This window comes from Suillus plorans (genome assembly GCF_016647745.1).
Source record: "Suillus plorans strain S12 chromosome Unknown HD556scaffold_151, whole genome shotgun sequence".
NCBI classification, from domain to species: domain Eukaryota; kingdom Fungi; phylum Basidiomycota; class Agaricomycetes; order Boletales; family Suillaceae; genus Suillus; species Suillus plorans.
Genome location: NW_024537535.1, coordinates 1 through 18,791, shown reverse-complemented (window position 1 = coordinate 18,791; position 18,791 = coordinate 1). Strand labels below are relative to the sequence as shown.

The following is an 18,791-nucleotide window of genomic DNA, read 5'->3' as shown; positions in this document are numbered from 1 at the left end:
GTTGGAACTGATAACTGGCCAGTCTTGATTCTACTGTTGTAAAATTAAACCAGCCGGGATGCAATGTTGGAACTGATAACTGGCCAGTCTTGATTCTACTGTTGTAAAATTAAACTGGCCGGGATGCAATGTTGGAACTGATAACTGGCCAGCCTTGATTCTACAGGTGTAAAATTAAACCGGCCAGGATGCAATGTTGGAACTGATAACTGGCCAGCCTTGATTCTACAGGTGTAAAATTAAACCGGCCAGGATGCAATGTTGGAACTGATAACTGGCCAGCCTTGATTCTACTGTTGTAAAATTAAACCGGCCGGGATGCAATGTTGGAACTGATAACTGGCCAGCCTTGATTCTACTGGTGTAAAATCAAACTGGCTAGGATGCAATATTAAAACTGATAACTGGCCAGCCTTGATTCTACTATTGTACAATCAAACTGGCCAGGATGCAATATTAAAACTGATAACTGGCCAGTATGACATTCTGTAACTAATGACTAGTACTAGTATAGAAATCCCAAACCAATAATTAGCCAGGCTTGATTCTTCTATAGGATTAAACCGGCCAGCTTTAATTCTACAACCGTAGAATTAAACTAGCCAGGATGCAATGTTGGAACTGATAACTGGCCAGTCTTGATTCTACATGTTGTACAGGCTATCTGGCCAGTATGCAACTTAATAACAAGTGACTAGCTGACTTGATTTTACAACATGTAGAACCAAGACTGGCCAGTTATCAGTTTCAACATTGTGTCCTGGCCAGTTTGATTCTTGATTCTACAACAGTGGAGTCAAGGCTGGTCAGTCATTGGTTACAGAATTGCATACTGGCAAGCTTGATTCTACCTGCAGTGAAATCAGGCCAGCCAACTAGCTAGCTGAATTCTATATCTTGCAGGCATAAAGCTAGCCACTACCACTGATGGTAATCATTTATATATATATTAACACTAAACACTAATTCTACATACTCCGGCCAGCTGTATTATACATTTTGTAGGCATAAGGCTAGTTATTGTGTTTACAGTTAGTGATGTTCAAGGCTCGGCTCAGCCCAAAAGCCGGGGCCATGGCTCGGCCTTGGAGGGCTGGGGCTTGCTTCAAACCAAGGCCAGGCCCTATGGTAGGGCTCAGGCTCAGCTGGGGCTCAGCTTGGCTTGGGCCTAGGGCCTTGTGATACAAAAACGTAGCAAGTAAATCAAATTTCATCTAACATTTGAATAAAAACATCTTCGTCATCTGATTCTAACAGCTCCTCATTCTCACCTAAATCCTCGGCAACATCATCCCACCCATCATCTTTGTTGAGAGCAGCAGGAGTCTTATCTTCGGACAATTCATCATCTATGGACTCGGTTGCAACAGATGGGTCCTTGCGAAACAGGAGATCGTGTTTAATCAGGCATTTCAAGCACTGCAGTGCTTCAATGATGTCGTGTTTGAGACAATTTCGGCGCTTGGAGATAGTAATACCGGCAGATGAGAATGCACGTTCACTGGACACAGATGTGGCCATAATGGAAAGGAAGTCACACGCGAGTGACACTCAGACTGGGTATCGAGGTGCGTTGATGCCCCACCACTGCACAATAGTTATATCTCCAAGGTGGTCCTTGGAGTTGAGGTAAGCGTGAAAGTCGTGCCGCCACGGCTCATTCGCAGCTTCAGAGGGAGTAACAGAACTTGTGGAACTTGTGCGAGAGATTAGGGTGGGCTGCAGCATCGAGTCACTGTCATCCTCGCCATCAGAGAGCTCTTGCAGCAGAGCATCGAGTTTGCGATTCCCTGTCTTCCTGACCTTGACTTCGACACCATTCCTAGAGTCAGGATTGTTGCTGTACATTTCGAGATACCGTTCTTTGTACTAGATGTAACATTAGTGAGTGTGTTGTGACGACAGCTTTGGAATTGTACTTACCATCTCCTCTGCATGTCTGCGTGCTTCGACAAGCAATTCCTCGCCCCAATACTTGTGAATATGGGTCTCCTTTTGTGACGGATCAAGAACTATCATTGGAAAGTCAGTGGGAGTAATATGTACATGAAAGAACGACGCACGCATCACCATAATATGGGCGTCAGAACTACTGGACTTCTCGTAATACTTTGCAATCTTCTCAATACCAGCATCGAGGCCCTCCGCAAAATCGAGATACTTGATGCGTCCAGAACGTGACAACCATGCGCTATGCAACGACTCTAATGCAGGTAATGCTAAGTGAAGCATTGGTCCTTGTTCAGATGAGAAGGACTGCTGTGACAACTCAGCATACTGTAGTTTCGACATGAGCCACAATTCAAGTTGTAAGATAAAAATATGTACACCGAGGATTGAGAGCAGACGTTGAACACGGGTCCACTCTTCGGATGATAGCTCAAGGTCCGTAATCTTTTTCCGTTTAGCTGAGTCCTTCTCTTGCAAACCGAGCCGGCCCACAAAATAGTCAACTTCCTAATAAACATCAGTGGGCACAACATTGACATCCTAAATTGAACTTACATCTCGCAGCTTGAATGCACGCTGAAGCATAGTGTATGTTGAGGACCACCTTACTTTCATGTCGAGAAGCAATTGTCGTGGATGTTTGATTGGCGTGTGGCCATCTTCGTCTCGACGCTGGACACTCTGAAAAAGATCCTTTCGTTGAGCTGAGGAGCGCTCCTACAATGAAGGATGTCAACACAACATATGTGCATTTGACAGACGGCAAACCTTGACACAGATTGATCGGACTAATCCAACCTCGTCTCGTTCAAGTGCGGAGTGAGTTGCGGGGGCTAGCAAATTATCGTTAGGTTGGGTGGTGTCGTAGTGTCTTGACTTGCTGTATGTGGACAACAGCGCCTGAGTTGCGAGGTTGATAATGTGGGCCAAGCACCTGAATATATAAGTGAGAATTGGTAGTAATAAACAAGACAAAGAAACTCTTACCGAAGGCGCTGTTTTTTATGATCAAATGTCTTCTTGGTGTGTGCCTCGATGTGGACTGCGAAATGTTCCATCATGGTATCATTGTTGGCTGCGTTGTCGCACATAATATAGCCAATCTGAAACTCCATTAGCGCCACACTGTTATAAAGCTAGAATTTTACTTACTTTATGTGCAATCCCAACACGTTTAACTAATTTGAACAGCGCCTGACCGAGACGGATGCCATTGTGAGCATTGTTCAGTCGAGTAAAGCCAAGAAGGGCACTTTGAACTGTCCAAACGCCGACTGTTGTTTCTTCGATCCAGTGACCAGTGAGGGCAAAATAGCCATCGACATTTGACGCTTGCCAGGCGTCGCATGTCAGATTGATCCATCCTTTGACAGCATCACTCTTGTTGTGGTTCACGTTAGAAATAACAACAAAAAAAATCAACAAATGACTAACAAGTAACTGTCGGCGAAGGTTGGTGAGATTACGCTTGAAGAGGTCGATAATGGCTCGGCACGTCTTTGGTCGACTAGGTAGCTTGACACCGTTGGTAGCTCGTGCTGCTACATCGATCATATATTTGAAGGACTTGTGGTTGAGTGCGTCAATAGGCTGCAGTGAACTGATAAGTGTCCAATTGCCAGAATTAAATAAAAAAAACATACCTGGTCAGTTTCAATCAGCCATTCAATGGCGGCCTCGCAGAAGATTGCATCTGAGTATGGGATGATCTGTTCCTTTGGTTGCGGCTCACAGAGGTGGGCGTCGAGTCATGCTTGAGAGTCAGCAGCAGCATCAAGCTTGCGGCGCTTGGTGTCTTTTGGTAACATCGAGACAAATTTCTCGGCTTCGGCCCATGTAAGATATTCGTTCTATTAACAGTTAGTGGCATGTTTTCTCGGTTGGCAATACTTACCCTGTGTGAAGCGTCCATATGGCGTCGCATAGTCGTCACCTCATTGACAAAAGCAACAGGTTTTTTCATTTTCTTGCTATCGTGTAGTCAGTACAATGTGCGTGAGACAGAAATGTAAATTTACCTGCACAGTCGACAATTCCAGTGCTTCTTGCCTTTGTCAGTGTAAGGCTCGGAAAAAAACTTGGTGATGTCGCGACTTTGCTGCTCTTGACGTGGGTTTTCAGAGGCCTCGTCGATGCTCATGACTTGAACATCCTTGAGGAAGCCGTCAGCATCAACTTCGTCAGAGTGGTTTGCTGAACTAGTTGCATGCGGTGTGTTGACTACATATGTCAAATAAATGTCAGTATTATGTATTTGTTTCATTCGGTAGGAAAACTCACCAGTTGATGGACTTGCATTGTGTTCAGTCTTGTTTGCGCGTTCGGGAGGATCAGGGCTATAAGCTCGTTTTTTGCCTGTAATGATGTAGGTATTAGTCAGTACTTATCCAACAAAATAGTATAAACACACCTTTCATCAGTCGCTTTTTGTGTGTGCTGCCCGTCAGCTCGATATCATTGTCGTTATCGTCAACCTCAACAACAGTGACTTTGTGGCTATGAGAACTCATAGGAGATGTGGTACTTGGGGGATTCAGAGGTATTGCCACAGAAATGACAGAAGGAGCATTGGCAGCATGACTTGCATCATTGTGAGCCCGCCTGTGTGAAGCTAATTCTTGATCAGCAGCATTATCTGCACAAATTACCTTCGCTGATGGCACAGCAACACATTTAGGGCGTGCCGTACTAGTAGGTGGTTCCTCGCCGTCGGAATAGACGCGCAGCACCATATGCGGATGACCTGTTGAAAATTCAAAAACTCAATTTAGTTTATCCTAGACAGCTGAGGCTTTGAAATTATTGCAGTTTCACGGTCATTGCCGACTGAATGAAAACGTACCTGAAAGCCGTGGCCTGAAAGCCTGGCTCTGGCCTGGACACAACTTGAGCCAGGCCCTGAGCCTTCATAGGCCGTCTACAAAGCCCGGCTGGGCTTGGCCTAAGTGGGCCCGGCTAGGCCCGGCTCACGGCCTGAAGCCGGGCCTTGAACATCACTATTTACAGTAATTCTAATATGTATATCATCAAGAAACCGGCGGGAAAAAGGTTTTTGTAGATACAAATAGCAACATCAGATCACATGTCTACTGGATTATATCCAAAGGCAAAGCAATATATAATCATGACACGATGGCATCAAAGGACAAGAAGTTGCAAGAACAAGCCAAACTTGATGAAGGATTATATGTCCCAACAACTATGATATACAATAGATAAAATATTGAAAAGGTTCTGCATCTCTCCAAACCTGTGGTCATCCATCGCCTGAGCTGAACTTCATGATTGCTACTTGCAATGCCAGTCAGCTGGCAATCAAGAGTTACAAACTACATGCAATACTGGCCTGAATTCATAAGTGTGGTGTGTCCTAGGTAATCTTTTGTAAATCACCAACAGTTCTCAATATCTGTGGTACACCTGCTGCCCAAACCAGACTATGGTCATCAACAACCAGACAACAATCATATATTGCAAAATTGATGGAGCACTGACGCCAGTCAGCCATTCCTCGTGATTTTGATATGTGTAAGACAATGCCTTGGCAAACACAAGCAATCCTGGACTACAGCAGTCAGCATCTGACTCGGACTCCGCTGTGATAAGGTCCATTGGGGATGTTTTCATTGATTTAATTAGCAAAGCGCTGTGCAGGAGAAGATACTCAATATTGTACATCTAAACACGAAATCATGGCAGCCAGTACGTTAAGGTAAGGAAACTAGTACATGGTATCACAAAGGTTATGTACACATGAGCATAAAGATATGTGTCTGATAGCTTGTAAGATGTCCATGTGAAAACGACTGATGTGAATTCATTCAACCACGCGTAGCCAGGCGCCTCGTCTCCTCTAAGGGTGGCTGCCAAGTGATGACGAAGCTGCAATGGTATCAGCATTTTGAAGAGGACGTAAGTAATTCGTGCCCACCGTCGCTGTCAGAGTAGTCAGATGCAGGCGCATTTCCAATCGCCAGTTCATAAACTTCTACCTCAGCTTTGGCACGACACATCTTCACATGCAAGTGATATAACTCTAACTCGGGGTTGCGCTGATGAGAATGGTAACCTTCCATATCAAGGTAGGTTGCCACGAGTCCTGTCTGAGAGCGAAGTTCCAAATGGCATGCCTTATCAAAGGCCTCTTGAACGCCAGGTGGGACCCATGTGCTTGACAGGTGGAACGAGGAGTCGATGGACTTCAGTGATAATGTCAGACTAGCCAAGTAGAAAAATTGACAGTACTGACGTGCACGATGACTGGCATTCGTTGCTCTAGATGTGTGATACAATTTGAGTAGCCATATTTGTCCGAAAAAAGTTGTCTAACTGGCGTGAAGTCGGGGTCTTGCTCTCTTAACCAAGTTTCGCACTTGTGTTGTACAGCTGCTGAATAGGCTCCTATGGATGTTGAACAGGCCTCTGTAGATACTGAACGGGCTACAGTAGGTTCAGCGATACATATTGAGGTTGTTAAGCCAGGGCTGTCGTTATGTACGAGTGAGCGAGTTGTAATAGCACACATTGCTAAGTAGTGAGGTGTCAGACCATTGGTTTGCGTAGTTGGGAGAATCTCACGCATTATCCATCGTTGCTGTACGTGATCGATAGCCTGGCTGCACAAAGACATCTCCAGCTGACATTGATCCCTCTTCTGTTCCATGAAAGCTCGCTCTACGGTTACGCGCCCTTTGTTATCCTTAACCGTTCGCAACGATTCTTCTGTCTGTGCTTCCAATATACGCCCTCCGATTATCTGCCAGATATCGCCGTGATAGACTTGGCCTTTGAGCAAGAAGTACAGAATATACAATTCAGTCCGAAGCTACATAAAAACATTTAGGTGAACTGATACTTTAGAAATTGTAGACTTGCCGTCTTCGTTGGTATGAGTCTGATGTAGAAATCCAACCATTTGGGACCTGCCAATATGTCCGAAAGCTCGCACATGCCATTATGAATGGCTGAGGAGTTGAATGGTGGAAGATAGGATGGAGCTGGTATCATGACTGTTGTGGTAAGGAAATATGTACACGCGCGACGCATGCTATCATGGAGCTCGTTTGTTAACCAATATTTTGAATCGGAATCTGATTTGGGCGGCGATTGAATGGTATGACAGCTGGCCATCAAATCAACGTTACTGGCTATCAAACAATTCGAATTCTGGCTGGCCATCAGTGCTAGTGATGGATCAACTTTTAGGAGAGTCATGAGCACTGAAATAGCTAGAGACTCGAGATGAAACAAACCTTCCACTATGAATGCGCCTGTGTGAGACTCTTAGACGTCAATCTGTATCTGGGTACTGCCCTGGCGGGGCAGTGAGGTTAGACTTCCGCATAGAAAATTCAGACGTAAAGAGGGCATACGTGGTGACGAGCTCGGCATGCCATTACATTTTACAAAAATCTTTGCATAGGGTGCGGTGGCAGGCAGCCAGGCGATGGTGGCGGGATGAGAGCCATGTTCATTTACCTGAAAAAGAATATTATACTGGTCAGATGCTGGCGACTTCAAACTTCTCAAAAGTCAACAGTGCTTAGCGTACACCCAGATTATCTCACTGCAGTCCAATCTTTGAGTCACTTTCCCAACAATGTCACGATGATGGACACGACAAATCGAATACGGACCTAGGTTTCATATCCACATCGTTGATATAACATTTGAATGTCGTTGGGGACTGTCACATCGGCGTGGAGACTGGTGATAAAGGACAAGAAGTTGATACATATGGCCCGGACACCCGAACTCAATGTGATGATCAGCCTTAGAATTATGTAAGTAAGCGTGCTCGGTTCACCTTACCAGTTACTAAACACCCTCACCAATTTGAAGTTTTCCATTGGTTTTGTGTCGACGTATTCATTAAGCACATTCTCATAGTATCAATGCGAGTGGGGTTGATGTCAGGAGCGCAAATTTGCACCATTACGTAAGTGTAAAGTTTGATCGATAAGGATCAGTAAGACTCTAGTACGACAGCCTATCGCAGACGTAGCTTCAGCAATGGCGGATTATTCCTAGGTCGTTGCTTTTGGACCCCTCTTGAACAGGTCTGGATATGGTGCTTCATAATCGACCTCGCTCCTACTCGCGAGCAAAGCTTGCAGCGTCTAAATAAAACCTGGAACTCTTTCGCTGTAATTCCATCACCAATGGACGACTCAAGCTTTTTGAACAATTCCGTTTGTTCCTGGTATGTCCACTCGAATCGAATAGAGCATGGTTTTTCATGTTCTCCTGCTGATTTATCAATAAAATTATTGCACCACAGGAATGTAGTTGATACCTCGACGACGGTACTGGAAGGTGGCTAAAGACGATAGCCGGTAGTATGTGTCTATTCTCACTGGTAGGTCATGGTTAGTTTGGGATATCCTCGAGAATGAAGGAAGCTGACCTTGATATCCACACTCATCAGATGCGCATCTTACCCTCCAATAAGTCTCTCGAGTAGTCTTATCTTTCCAAGGATACACTGCCGCCTCGGTGTAGGCCTCTTTTCCACACCCGTCGGCACATAAGCAGCACGGGTATCGAAAATTGCGTTCTTCGCGGTACTTCTCAAAGTGTGATGGAATAATCTTCTTTCCCTCGTCATCGTCAGGCCTCCATATTTGAGTCAACGCTCAGAAGTTATACAAGGTTCGAATAATCTTACCAGTACCATTCTATCATTGATTTTGACGCACTATCGTAATGCAGGAGGGCAAAGCGGCAAGTCATGGCTTCTACCATGAGTTTGGCGAGCCTCACGGCGGTTTCGTGACAGTCAGGTGTGGCAGTGATCATGGAAGAAGGTGAGGATGGGGTTTCCATTGTGCAGATGGATACAACAAGGCCTCATCACTCTTTATAGATCCTGTAATTAACCATGTCATGGCTGATCCGACTTTTTTTTCTCCCGTCAAGTGTGCCAGCCCCTCCTGCACTGCCAGGATCTTGGCCTGTGGGAATATGCAACTCGGGTAATCGCGCTGGCCATCTTAACGTTCAGGTTTGTCACGTTATATTATACTGTTGAAATTTTTTGCTGTTGTGCTCAATTGTTTATCCGTTCGCTCTTCATGGATATAGCGTCGTCGCAAAGGCTTTTCAAATGCACTTGCACACGTGAGTTTACTCAGGAGAGTGCATTCACAAAGCATCAACGTTCCTGTCTGAAAGGCAAGAAACGATTGATCAGTGCTTTGTCTAAAGCAAAAGATCTCCTAGGCTCTGTAAAACGGGCCCGACTGGATACCAATGGGAACAGACAGCATGTGTGTATCAGCATGCCCTCTTCAATTACACATCCCCGCTGTCCACAAGCCCCGTCGTCGTCTTCCAACCATGTCAACGAGACATACAGTGTGGGGTCTTTAAGTCTTCACCCGTCTTTGCCTTTGGCCGCAGTGCACCCCCCAGGGGAGGTGCCTTCTGCAGGTTCTTCGATCCAGGACAACATACCCATCGCAGCATCCAACGCCAACATCGGCACAACATCCACGGAGGAAGACGGTTTATCACTGGCGCAACACAGAAGTCGACGTGTTGATGTTCGCATGCCATCACGTTATAGGCAGTACGACGATGTACTCCCGCAGCCTCCCCCAGTGTTCCAAGTCATATCGTTCAACAAACGGAATCTATCCCCGTCGCAAATTCCACTAGTGTACTAACCACGGCTTGTACGTCGTTGCGACCCGCTCCTTTCCGCACGGCAAGGAATGTATTCGGACTAGTGCACCAGTTTTTCTCTTCAACCCCCCCGTCTCATGACCCAGAAGAGGCCGCAACACTTCACAATATTAGTTCTATTCCTATTCCTACTCCAGCAGGTCAGGATGGCCCTGCTGAGCCTCACAACTCGTTTCACCCATACCCCAATCAAACATCCTTCGAGCTTGGGCATTGGTACTGGAATGGCATGGCACAGAAGTCGCACCAGAGCTTCAAAGGCTTGCTCGATATCATCGGATGCTCGGATTTTGATCCCAATGATGTGCGACATATGCATTGGGACAAGATCAACTCCAAATTAGGTGCGAGTGTCGATGAAGAGGATGATGAATGGTTGGATGAAGATGCAGGTTGGCGCAAAACGGAAGTGACAATCGAAGTCCCTTTCTCTCGAACCACAGCTCAGCCAGGCGTTTGACCTTACATTGCAGCAGACCTTTACCATCGGTCTCTCATATCGGTTATTCGCGAAAAGCTCGCAAATGCTGAGGATGTCGAACATTTCCATTACGAACCTCATCAGTTGCGATGGAAGCCCCCCATCTACCGCAAGAAGTCAACATCCAAGGCGAACTGTACACTTCACCAGCTTTCATGGAAGCTCACAGCACACTTCAGGAATCTCCTGGAGAGCCAGGATGTGATTTACCTCGCGTGGTTACCGCGCTTATGATCTGGTCCGATGCCACACAGCTGACGACATTCGGCAATGCAAAGTTATGGCCGGTATATATGTACTTCGGGAACGAATCCAAGTACCGCCGTTGTAAACCGTCTCACCATCTCGGTAATCACGTAGCCTACTTTCAAAAGGTATGATAATTTTTTAATTAACTTACTCTTCTGCATTGACATGCATGATGCAGCTCCCGGACGCATTCAAAGACTTCGCGGGTACTCACACTGAGGGCAAGGGTGTTGGCCGCGAGTGCACGACACATTGTCACCGCAAATTGTTCCAAGCCCAGTGGAGGATTTTGCTGGATCGCGAATTTTTAGAGGCTTATGAGCATGGAATCGTCATTCTCTGCTGCGACGGCATCAAACGTAGGTTTTACCCGCGCATATTTACCTATTCCGCAGATTATCCCAAAAAGTGAGTTATGAATGTTCGTCGATGAAAATACAACCTCACCTCACCTCACCTCACCTCTACCAGGGTCCTCGTTGCCACTATCCGGCAGCTCGGAGGATGTCCCTGCTCGCGATGTCTCATACCGAGAACAAGGCTTCATCATCTGGGTATGGCTCGTGATAGGCAACAACGCGCGACTCTTGCGCGTTCTGATACCTCAAGGAGTCCGTTGGTTGCCACCACACGCAGTCTCATCTATGAGAAGCATTATGGTGTCGATAGCACAGCAGTTGAGACCATCCTCAAACCTGATTCGTGGGTGCCAACCTCCGTGAGGATGCCCACCAGTCTCTTTCTCACCTTTGCTAACCCTTGATTAGAATGCATTTCTAGATACTCTCGCTCCTTTCAGATTCAACATCTTTGTTGCACTTGTTGTTGATATTTTGCACGAGGTTGAACTCGGAGTATGGCGCATGCTTCTAGTCCATCTACTAAGAATTCTTACTGCCTTGGATAAGGACCTGATCAATAAACTCGACGAGAGGTCTGCCAGATATTCATTTACAACGGCTTTGCAGGCTAAACTTACCTTTGACAGGTATAGGAAGGTCCCTTCATTTGGACCGGCCACGATTAGATGGTTCTCTTCGAATGTTTCCGAGATGTTGAACATGGCTGCGCGAAATTTCGAAGATCTTCTACAAGTATGTACTCGCAAGATTCTCATACATAGCCGCGAACTAATTTTGTCAGTGTTCTATCCCTGTCTTCGACGGTCTTTTACCCGTCCCTCACAACAAAGTTCTTATGAATCTCCTTTTCACCATGTCACACTGGCACGGGCTTGCGAAGCTCCGTATGCATTCTGACATCACTCTAAAGATTCTCGACCAACAAACGACTCATCTTGGCGAACAGTTTCGTCACTTCAAGGAAAAGGTATGCGCTTCATACCAGACCCAGGAGCTCAATCGCGAAGTCGGTGTGCGATCTCGTCGCCAGGCCAAGGATGCTGCTAAACGCAATGGAAATGACCTTGGACGAGCTAATGAAGATAATGGAAAAGGCAAAGGCAAAGGCAAAGTGATAGAGCAGCTTCAGTATTTACCCGCACCCAAGCAACCAAGGCGAAAGAAGTCTTTCAATATTCAGACTTACAAATTTCATGTACTTGGAGATTATGTGTCCTCCATCCGTCATTTTGGTACAACCGATTCGTACAGTACCGAACCAGTGAGTTGTATTCTGCTGCCTATGTATATGTTAACTCACCTTCTCAGGGGGAGTTAGAGCATCGTACCCCGAAAGGCAGGTACCATCGCACCAATCAAAGGACCTTTGTTCGTCAACTGACTCAAATTGAACGCCGCAAGACGCGCTTGCGCCGCATCAAACGACGACAACAGCCAGCCTCTCACGCAGGGGTACCTGAAATGGCCAACGATCCCCAACTCCAACATCATATAGGCCAAAGCGAGAAAATGTATGATGATTTTGGTCAATACCTTCGCGACCACAAAGGAGATCCTGCTATGAGGGTAAGCAGTTTCTGTAACGCGTTGATCTTTATCTTGAAGCATTGCTTAGGATTTCCTGCCTGGATTGAAAACCCATATTCTCGATCGCCTCGAGCCAGAAACTACCCAATCGCCTCTAGAGAGATCAGCTCTTACCGACCAGCACAATACCATCCTCTTCAAGCGGAATCGGATATATCACCACAACCTCGCGCGATTCAACTATACCACCTATGACGTTCGAAGAGCTCAAGACGTCGTAAACCCAAGGACTCAGCATTGCAACATTATGCTACTTGCAAATCGCAGTGATGATGGGCACTACCTCTATGCCAAAGTCATTGGGATCCACCACGTCAACATCGTGCGCGTCGCCAATGTGTACGAAAGTCACCGATTCGAATTTCTTCTTGTTCGATGGTATGAATCAGTGCAAATTCACATGTGGGACTCACATACTTTGGGCCGAGTTCGCTTCCGGCCGCTGGCACACCAGAACGTGTTCGGTTTTGTTGACCCAGGGATGGTTCTTAGGGCGTGTCATATCATCCCGGCCTTTTCTCAAGGCCAGCGCAATCCAGGTGAATCCGGGATTTCTCCTCTTGCGGGTGACAAGCACGATTGGCATGAATACTATGTTAATAGGTGAGCGACCTGAAATAACTTGATGCGGATGAGCATTAATAATAGGACTACACTAGCTTCGTTGATCGCGATACACTCATGCGCTTTCATTATGGCCTTGGGGTAGGTCATGTTTATTCTCATGAAGCAGGAGTCGTGGAGACGACAGTACAGACAGAACATGAACCTTCAGAAAGTGGAGGCCTCATGGAGCGCACACACTGCCAAATTCCCGGTGACGATGAACAGGACGAAGACGAAGACGACGATGAAGATTATGTGGGCGCGGAGGAGCATGGCTTTTTCGATCAGGCAGTCAATGCCAGCACTGAATCACTCATGCAGGCACTAGACGAGATGTTTCTGGCCGGTCACACATTCGATCATGAAAATCAATAAATATAATCAATTGTTCGCTACTGCATCGCCCTTATTCGCCCCCGCTTTTTCATCACATGTGCCGATTCCTGGCTGGGCTGGGCTACTCATGTTCGCTTCTGCCTGGCACTGCTGTGCCGCCTAGCAAGCCCCCTGGCTTCTTCCTGGCATATTTCCAATACATGGTTTGCCGTGACTGGCCATCACTGCTTTGGCCTACCCATGACTAAACCCCTGGCACGCATGTCGATGGCTGATATATTACAGCATCATTGCCTAGCGGTTGAATGTAATGTGGGCAGACAAGCGCATGTTTGAACAATTTTTAAGGTCTTTTTAGTGTTGTCTGATTCTTCATCACTCCAAACTTACCGGGATGATGCAACTGTCAACTGCGCTACCAACTGTCCATGTTAACAACACTCAAAACTATGTTTTTGTTCAAGCAAGGAACGAAGTTATGCGACTTGTTCCGCTTCGGGTGAGTGCATCAGTGGCTGACTTTATTCGCATCACTCATGATTTCTTACTGCAGATTGATGAGGTTCACTATCAGCCATCAGTCGTCACTCTAATTGACCCGTGTTTTCAGCCCTTTCAAGGCCTTTCAGGTCAATTCTCTTTCCTTGGCTATGTCACTCATGCTTATCATCTTTCGCCACTCTATGTGAGTCTGTCTGTAATTCTCCAAGTCAAATTTTTCATATAATTGTACTTGTTCACAGTGGCCTGAAGAATGTCGTGGTCTTGCTGACGAGCTCCTACGACAAGTGGGATTGTTGGGCATCATAGATGACATTAGTAGATACGCAATCTATGAGGTTATTGAGGTAAGAGATCTTTTATGCAGTCGAGTTCACTTCTCATTAGACGAACACATTAGCATGGTGGCGCCTCAATTCTCGAGAATACTAGGACACCTTATTGTGGGGCCAGCACACAAATGAAACTTGTGCCCATGTGGATGGTGAGTTTCCCTTCGAATCCCCCCACATCGTCGGACTCAGTGCGCGTCATACATAGCTTCACGAGTTACACGACTTCCAGTTCTCCCCGGCAATGTTCCCATATGGATTCCCTCCTCCTGTCAAGCTTTCGGAGGAGTTATCTTGGCAGCACTTTGATCAAGTTACTCGGCAGTCGCTCCCTGGACCATCGTTCCATGACACGTCCCTCCACCTGCCCTTAGATTTTGATTATGATCCCTCCGTGTTTGACGTAACCACAGCGTCGACTTTTTCTGGCGTACTCACACCTGCTTTGGAGGAGGAGGGTGATGGCCTCTCGAATGCTGTGATCCTCCCTGCTAATCATCCTTTCGATGGGACACAACTTCCTCACAAAGACCTCCATTGGAGACAAAACTCACGAGAGGATCCACTGAGCAATGGCCAGAGGACAATGCTCAAAAGTTTGATGATAGACTCACCTTGGGCACGCCCATATAAGTTGGCAAGATACCTTTATGTAGGGTGTTTATTGGTCGGCATACCTGCCAACCCCTTTAATATGCCCGAGCCGGTGTCGAGGCAGTTGATTACAACCAGTTTTTTGAAAGCTCTGTTTTTCACCGGTCAAACATACGAATCATTGTGTAATGAGAAATGTAAGTGTCCGCCTCCAATTCTCAACACCACTAACTAACATTGTGATTAGTGAGGGTCACGGACAAAGCTGGGAGGGAGACCCTCGTGGATTGGTCATATTTGCGCAATAGAGTACGTTCGTTTGTCGGTTTACCTTCAGTCACCATTAAACGTTTTCCACAGTTCCCGGACTTATACATAGAATTTACTTCTGAGCTACGTAAGGTCGCCAGAGGTAGCATGAATGTTACGGATGGATTCGTGACCCACGAAACCCACCGGAAACAGAAGATCCTCGACTTGATTAGTTTGTTCGACTCAGGGGACCTAAACCTGGTAAGAACCTGCAAATTCGTATCAAATAGAAACTTGAGACTTTGTCTATCAGATACAACGAGCCCTCACGGAGCTTATTGTCACGCAGGCCTTCCGGGAAGTGCTCTGGGCTTCGTTACTCCGACCTATCGCCGAATTAGCTGAAGGAAAGGTTAGATTGGCAGATCTATACCCTGACGCTGTACAATCTTGGACAGGTTATCTACAAAAAGGTGTTGTCGGTGTACTCAGCACCCTCGTGAGCTTTTACTTATTTGCTCGTCGGACGTCGATGACCAAATTTGTGCTTATGTATCAGATGTTTCAAGGGTTAACTCATCCCCCACAAAGCAACTCTCACTTGAAGGCTCCTGCGCTGTTTCCTATCATCATGACTGCCCTCGATAACATGTACAAACATCCAGGCGACTTCAGCGTCTTCTTCAAGGAAGCCCATGAGCTTCTTTTTCTCAAGTCAGTCTCCTTTAACATTGTAATCTTACTCATCCGTCTCATCCGTTTAGGGAGGAAAACGTCTTAGTTTTGGAGCCTAAGCATGGAATTCCCAAAGTAATGTCAGACGGCCAGGAAGACCCTTGAAGACGTCAGGCCCATAGAAGTCAAGTCCGTCGTAGATTTCGAAGTCCCCAACGCAGAATTCGCCTTTCCGGTTACTGGCATGGCGCAGATACACATTTCCTACTTCACACCGTCGACTATCTCACTTTGATCAACTTGAATATTGTACTCGTCATGATCTGAACGGTGTGCCTTCTGAATATTTTTGTACACGTGTATCTCAGAAATGAATTACCCTTTTACTCATTAGTAAAACGATCTCTGGTGTCGTACGAAAGCTCGACCGCCTCAAGTTCACATTCGCAAATTAGCGCCCACAAAGTTGTTTGTCATTGTTTTTGGTGTGCGACATACTCGCTGATTAGATCGATCAAAAATTGTTGTCAAACGCCCAATAAGGCATATTCACGGTAAGCCCATCAAGCCAAATCTCCTCCGATCGAATCAATCAACGCCTTCGTTAGAACATGTCCCGCGTTGTATACAGCCCAGAGAACGCAAGAAATGACGGAATCGTAAGCATCTCTCGTGTAATTTTGACGGCAAAGTCTCACATTTAACAGTCACAATTGGAGTTTTTGGCAGACTTGGTATGCATTTGTGTACCGCGTCACTGCGTACCTGACTCTGATACCCGAGACCGCCACTCCGCGAACCCCGCTGTGGGATCATATGAGGCAATTGATGCGCCGTTTCACCGGCGGCTGCGCTCGCGTACTGCAGCACATAAGATCGGCCGTGCAGAGGGTGAGTTCTTTGATTTACTTCGTAACTATCTATAGTCTCAAGTTCCTCTAAGATGTTTTAGAGTTCCAGAGATGAAGTACAGGCTCGGACTGCAACTATGACCATCACTCCATGATCTACTATACCCATCTCACCGCTGCAGGAATGTATCATGATCTCCCATTTCACCAATCACGAATACTGTATACTATAATAGCGCATAGCATACAGTGCAGGTACTACATAGCCTGATATTGACCTCCTGTTGTATCGTCTTACTCAAATCTTCCTAAAATCTTGCTGGTCATATTGAACTGAAACGTCCTACTAGTAGTACTTACATTTTTGCACGTTGATTCTGAATCACAAAAGATCTGAAGCGATAACCCATGTGTATTGATGTTTTGAAATATATTTCAAGCTTGAACCGATTGAAATATTGACACTTCCAAAAAAGGTAACGATATCCGCACTTCGACCATTTTAAAAGTAACCTTCAAAGTAAAACCGTTCGTCCAGATATAATGAGGCCTCGCAAGGCCCGCTGAAGCATCTCTCGGAGGCGTGACGTTGCTGGAAAGCGAACATCCCATGAAAGTCCCTGGAATGCCCACTGCGATCAAGAACTTTATTTTACGGTACGTCAAGAGCAAAGCTGATTAGTGGTGCTTAGGTCGATTGACTCATCTGTACTTGAAAGCAGAGCGGGAGAGGCAGCATGGGGTACTTGAAGGATGGACCGTACATCAGTGCGAAAGAGGCCGTTGCAATTTACACAGCAACTGTTCACGGGCTTGAGAGCCGCAAATTTGGTTCTATACCATTCCCGTAAGCAAGCGAGGCATGGTTTGCACATTTTGAACTTACCGTTTTCTCTAGCCCTCTGTTGTTCGGCGCCTGAGCCTTATAATCGGCGCTCTGGCCGCATGCGTCGTGCGCAGGACATACCTCTGGTGAAGAACTGGTATCTGGAGCATTGTCCTCCTAACCAGCCAGTCAAAGTTCGCGTATCGTACCAGAAATTGCTCAAGTGTTTCGTCCTCAACGAACTCAAGAGTTGACCTGAGAAGGCAATGACTAAAAAGAATCTCTTTTGGCAGTTAAAGGCGACGAAGTTCTTTCAGATGACAAAACTTGACTGGGTGGAAGCCGGTTTGCAGGTGTGCAGACAAGGGTATAACATGCTTAATCTCCTTATCCACAGAAAGGTAAGCCTTCTTAGAGACCGCCGGGGTACATTGAAGCTAATTTTTTTTCAGAACTTGAACTACTTGCATCTCGACTATAACATGAACTTGAAGCCAGTGAAGACGCTTACTACGAAGGAGCGCAAAAAGTCTCGCTTCGGAAACACCTTCCACTTATGTCGCGAGATTCTGCGCCTTACAAAGCTTGTTGTTGATGCTCATGTTCAGTTCCGCCTTGGCAATGTCGATGCTTTCCAGCTTGCAGACGCACTGCAGTATATCTTTGCGCACATTGGGGCATTGACTGGTATGTACCGGTACAAGTACAAGGTTTGCATAATCTCGGTTATAGGCGAAATTTATTTTGTTAATTTTATTCATCCAGCTCATGAGACAAGTTCGCATGACAAAAGATCTCAAGCACTTGATCTACTACCGCTTTAATACTGGCCCTGTTGGCAAGGGTCCTGGAAATGGCTTCTGGGCTCCTGGCTGGCGTGTCTGGCTCTTCTTCATGCGAGGCATTGTACCGTTACTCGAGCGCTGGCTTGGTAACCTCCTCGCGCGTCAGTTCGAGGGACGCAACAGCAAGGGCATTGCGAAGACTGTGACAAAGCAACGTGTCGAGTCTCACTATGACCTCGAGTTACGTGCGGCTGTCATGCATGACATTCTCGACATGATGCCTGAGTCTATTAAACAAAACAAGTCGAAGACGATTTTGCAGCATCTCTCGGAGGCGTGGCATTGCCGGAAAGCGAACATTCCATGGAAAGTCCCTGGAATGCCCACTGCATTGAGAACATCATTCTGCAGTACATCAAGAGCAAAGCTGATTGGTGGTGCTTGGTTGCACATTATAATCGGGAGCGTATCCGTCGAGGTGCTACAGTTGATAAGGCAGTAGTGAAGAAAAATCTGGGTCGGCTGACACGCCTGTACTTGAAAGCAGAGCAGGAAAGGCAGCATGGGTACTTGAAGGATGGGCCGTACATCAGTGCGGAGGAGGCCGTTGCAATTTACACAGCGACTGTTCACTGGCTTGAGAGCCGTAAATTTGCTCCTATACCATTCCCGTAAGCAAGTGAGGCATGGTTTGCACATTTTAAACTTACTGTTTGCT

At 46.3% G+C, this 18,791-nt stretch overlaps 4 protein-coding genes across 4 annotated transcripts; 1 reads left to right on the top strand and 3 right to left on the bottom strand.

Moving 5' to 3' along the window:
- Positions 1-3,357: 3,357 nt before the first annotated feature.
- HD556DRAFT_1201395 (uncharacterized protein) lies at positions 3,358-3,698 on the bottom strand (the record flags this gene model as incomplete). Its single annotated transcript, XM_041296394.1, has 2 exons — positions 3,358-3,540; positions 3,594-3,698. Coding segments are annotated over 2 exons (288 nt in total), but the record flags the coding sequence as incomplete, so codon positions are not given.
- A 2,145-nt stretch (positions 3,699-5,843) lies between these two features.
- On the bottom strand, positions 5,844-6,865 carry HD556DRAFT_1315111 (uncharacterized protein; the record flags this gene model as incomplete). Its single annotated transcript, XM_041301082.1, has 4 exons — positions 5,844-6,149; positions 6,200-6,381; positions 6,499-6,775; positions 6,806-6,865. The coding sequence occupies 4 exons, from the start codon at positions 6,863-6,865 to the stop codon at positions 5,844-5,846; spliced, it is 825 nt and encodes a 274-aa protein (XP_041151879.1).
- A 1,351-nt stretch (positions 6,866-8,216) lies between these two features.
- On the bottom strand, positions 8,217-8,775 carry HD556DRAFT_1315110 (uncharacterized protein; the record flags this gene model as incomplete). The annotated part of the gene is made up of 3 exons (XM_041301081.1): positions 8,217-8,305; positions 8,357-8,584; positions 8,649-8,775. 3 exons carry the CDS (start codon positions 8,773-8,775, stop codon positions 8,217-8,219), a joined length of 444 nt encoding a protein of 147 aa, XP_041151878.1.
- An 8,779-nt stretch (positions 8,776-17,554) lies between these two features.
- On the top strand, positions 17,555-18,748 carry HD556DRAFT_1435455 (PROCN domain-containing protein; the record flags this gene model as incomplete). Its single annotated transcript, XM_041305436.1, has 4 exons — positions 17,555-17,689; positions 17,741-17,998; positions 18,054-18,443; positions 18,485-18,748. The coding sequence occupies 4 exons, from the start codon at positions 17,555-17,557 to the stop codon at positions 18,746-18,748; spliced, it is 1,047 nt and encodes a 348-aa protein (XP_041151877.1).
- Positions 18,749-18,791: the final 43 nt, after the last annotated feature.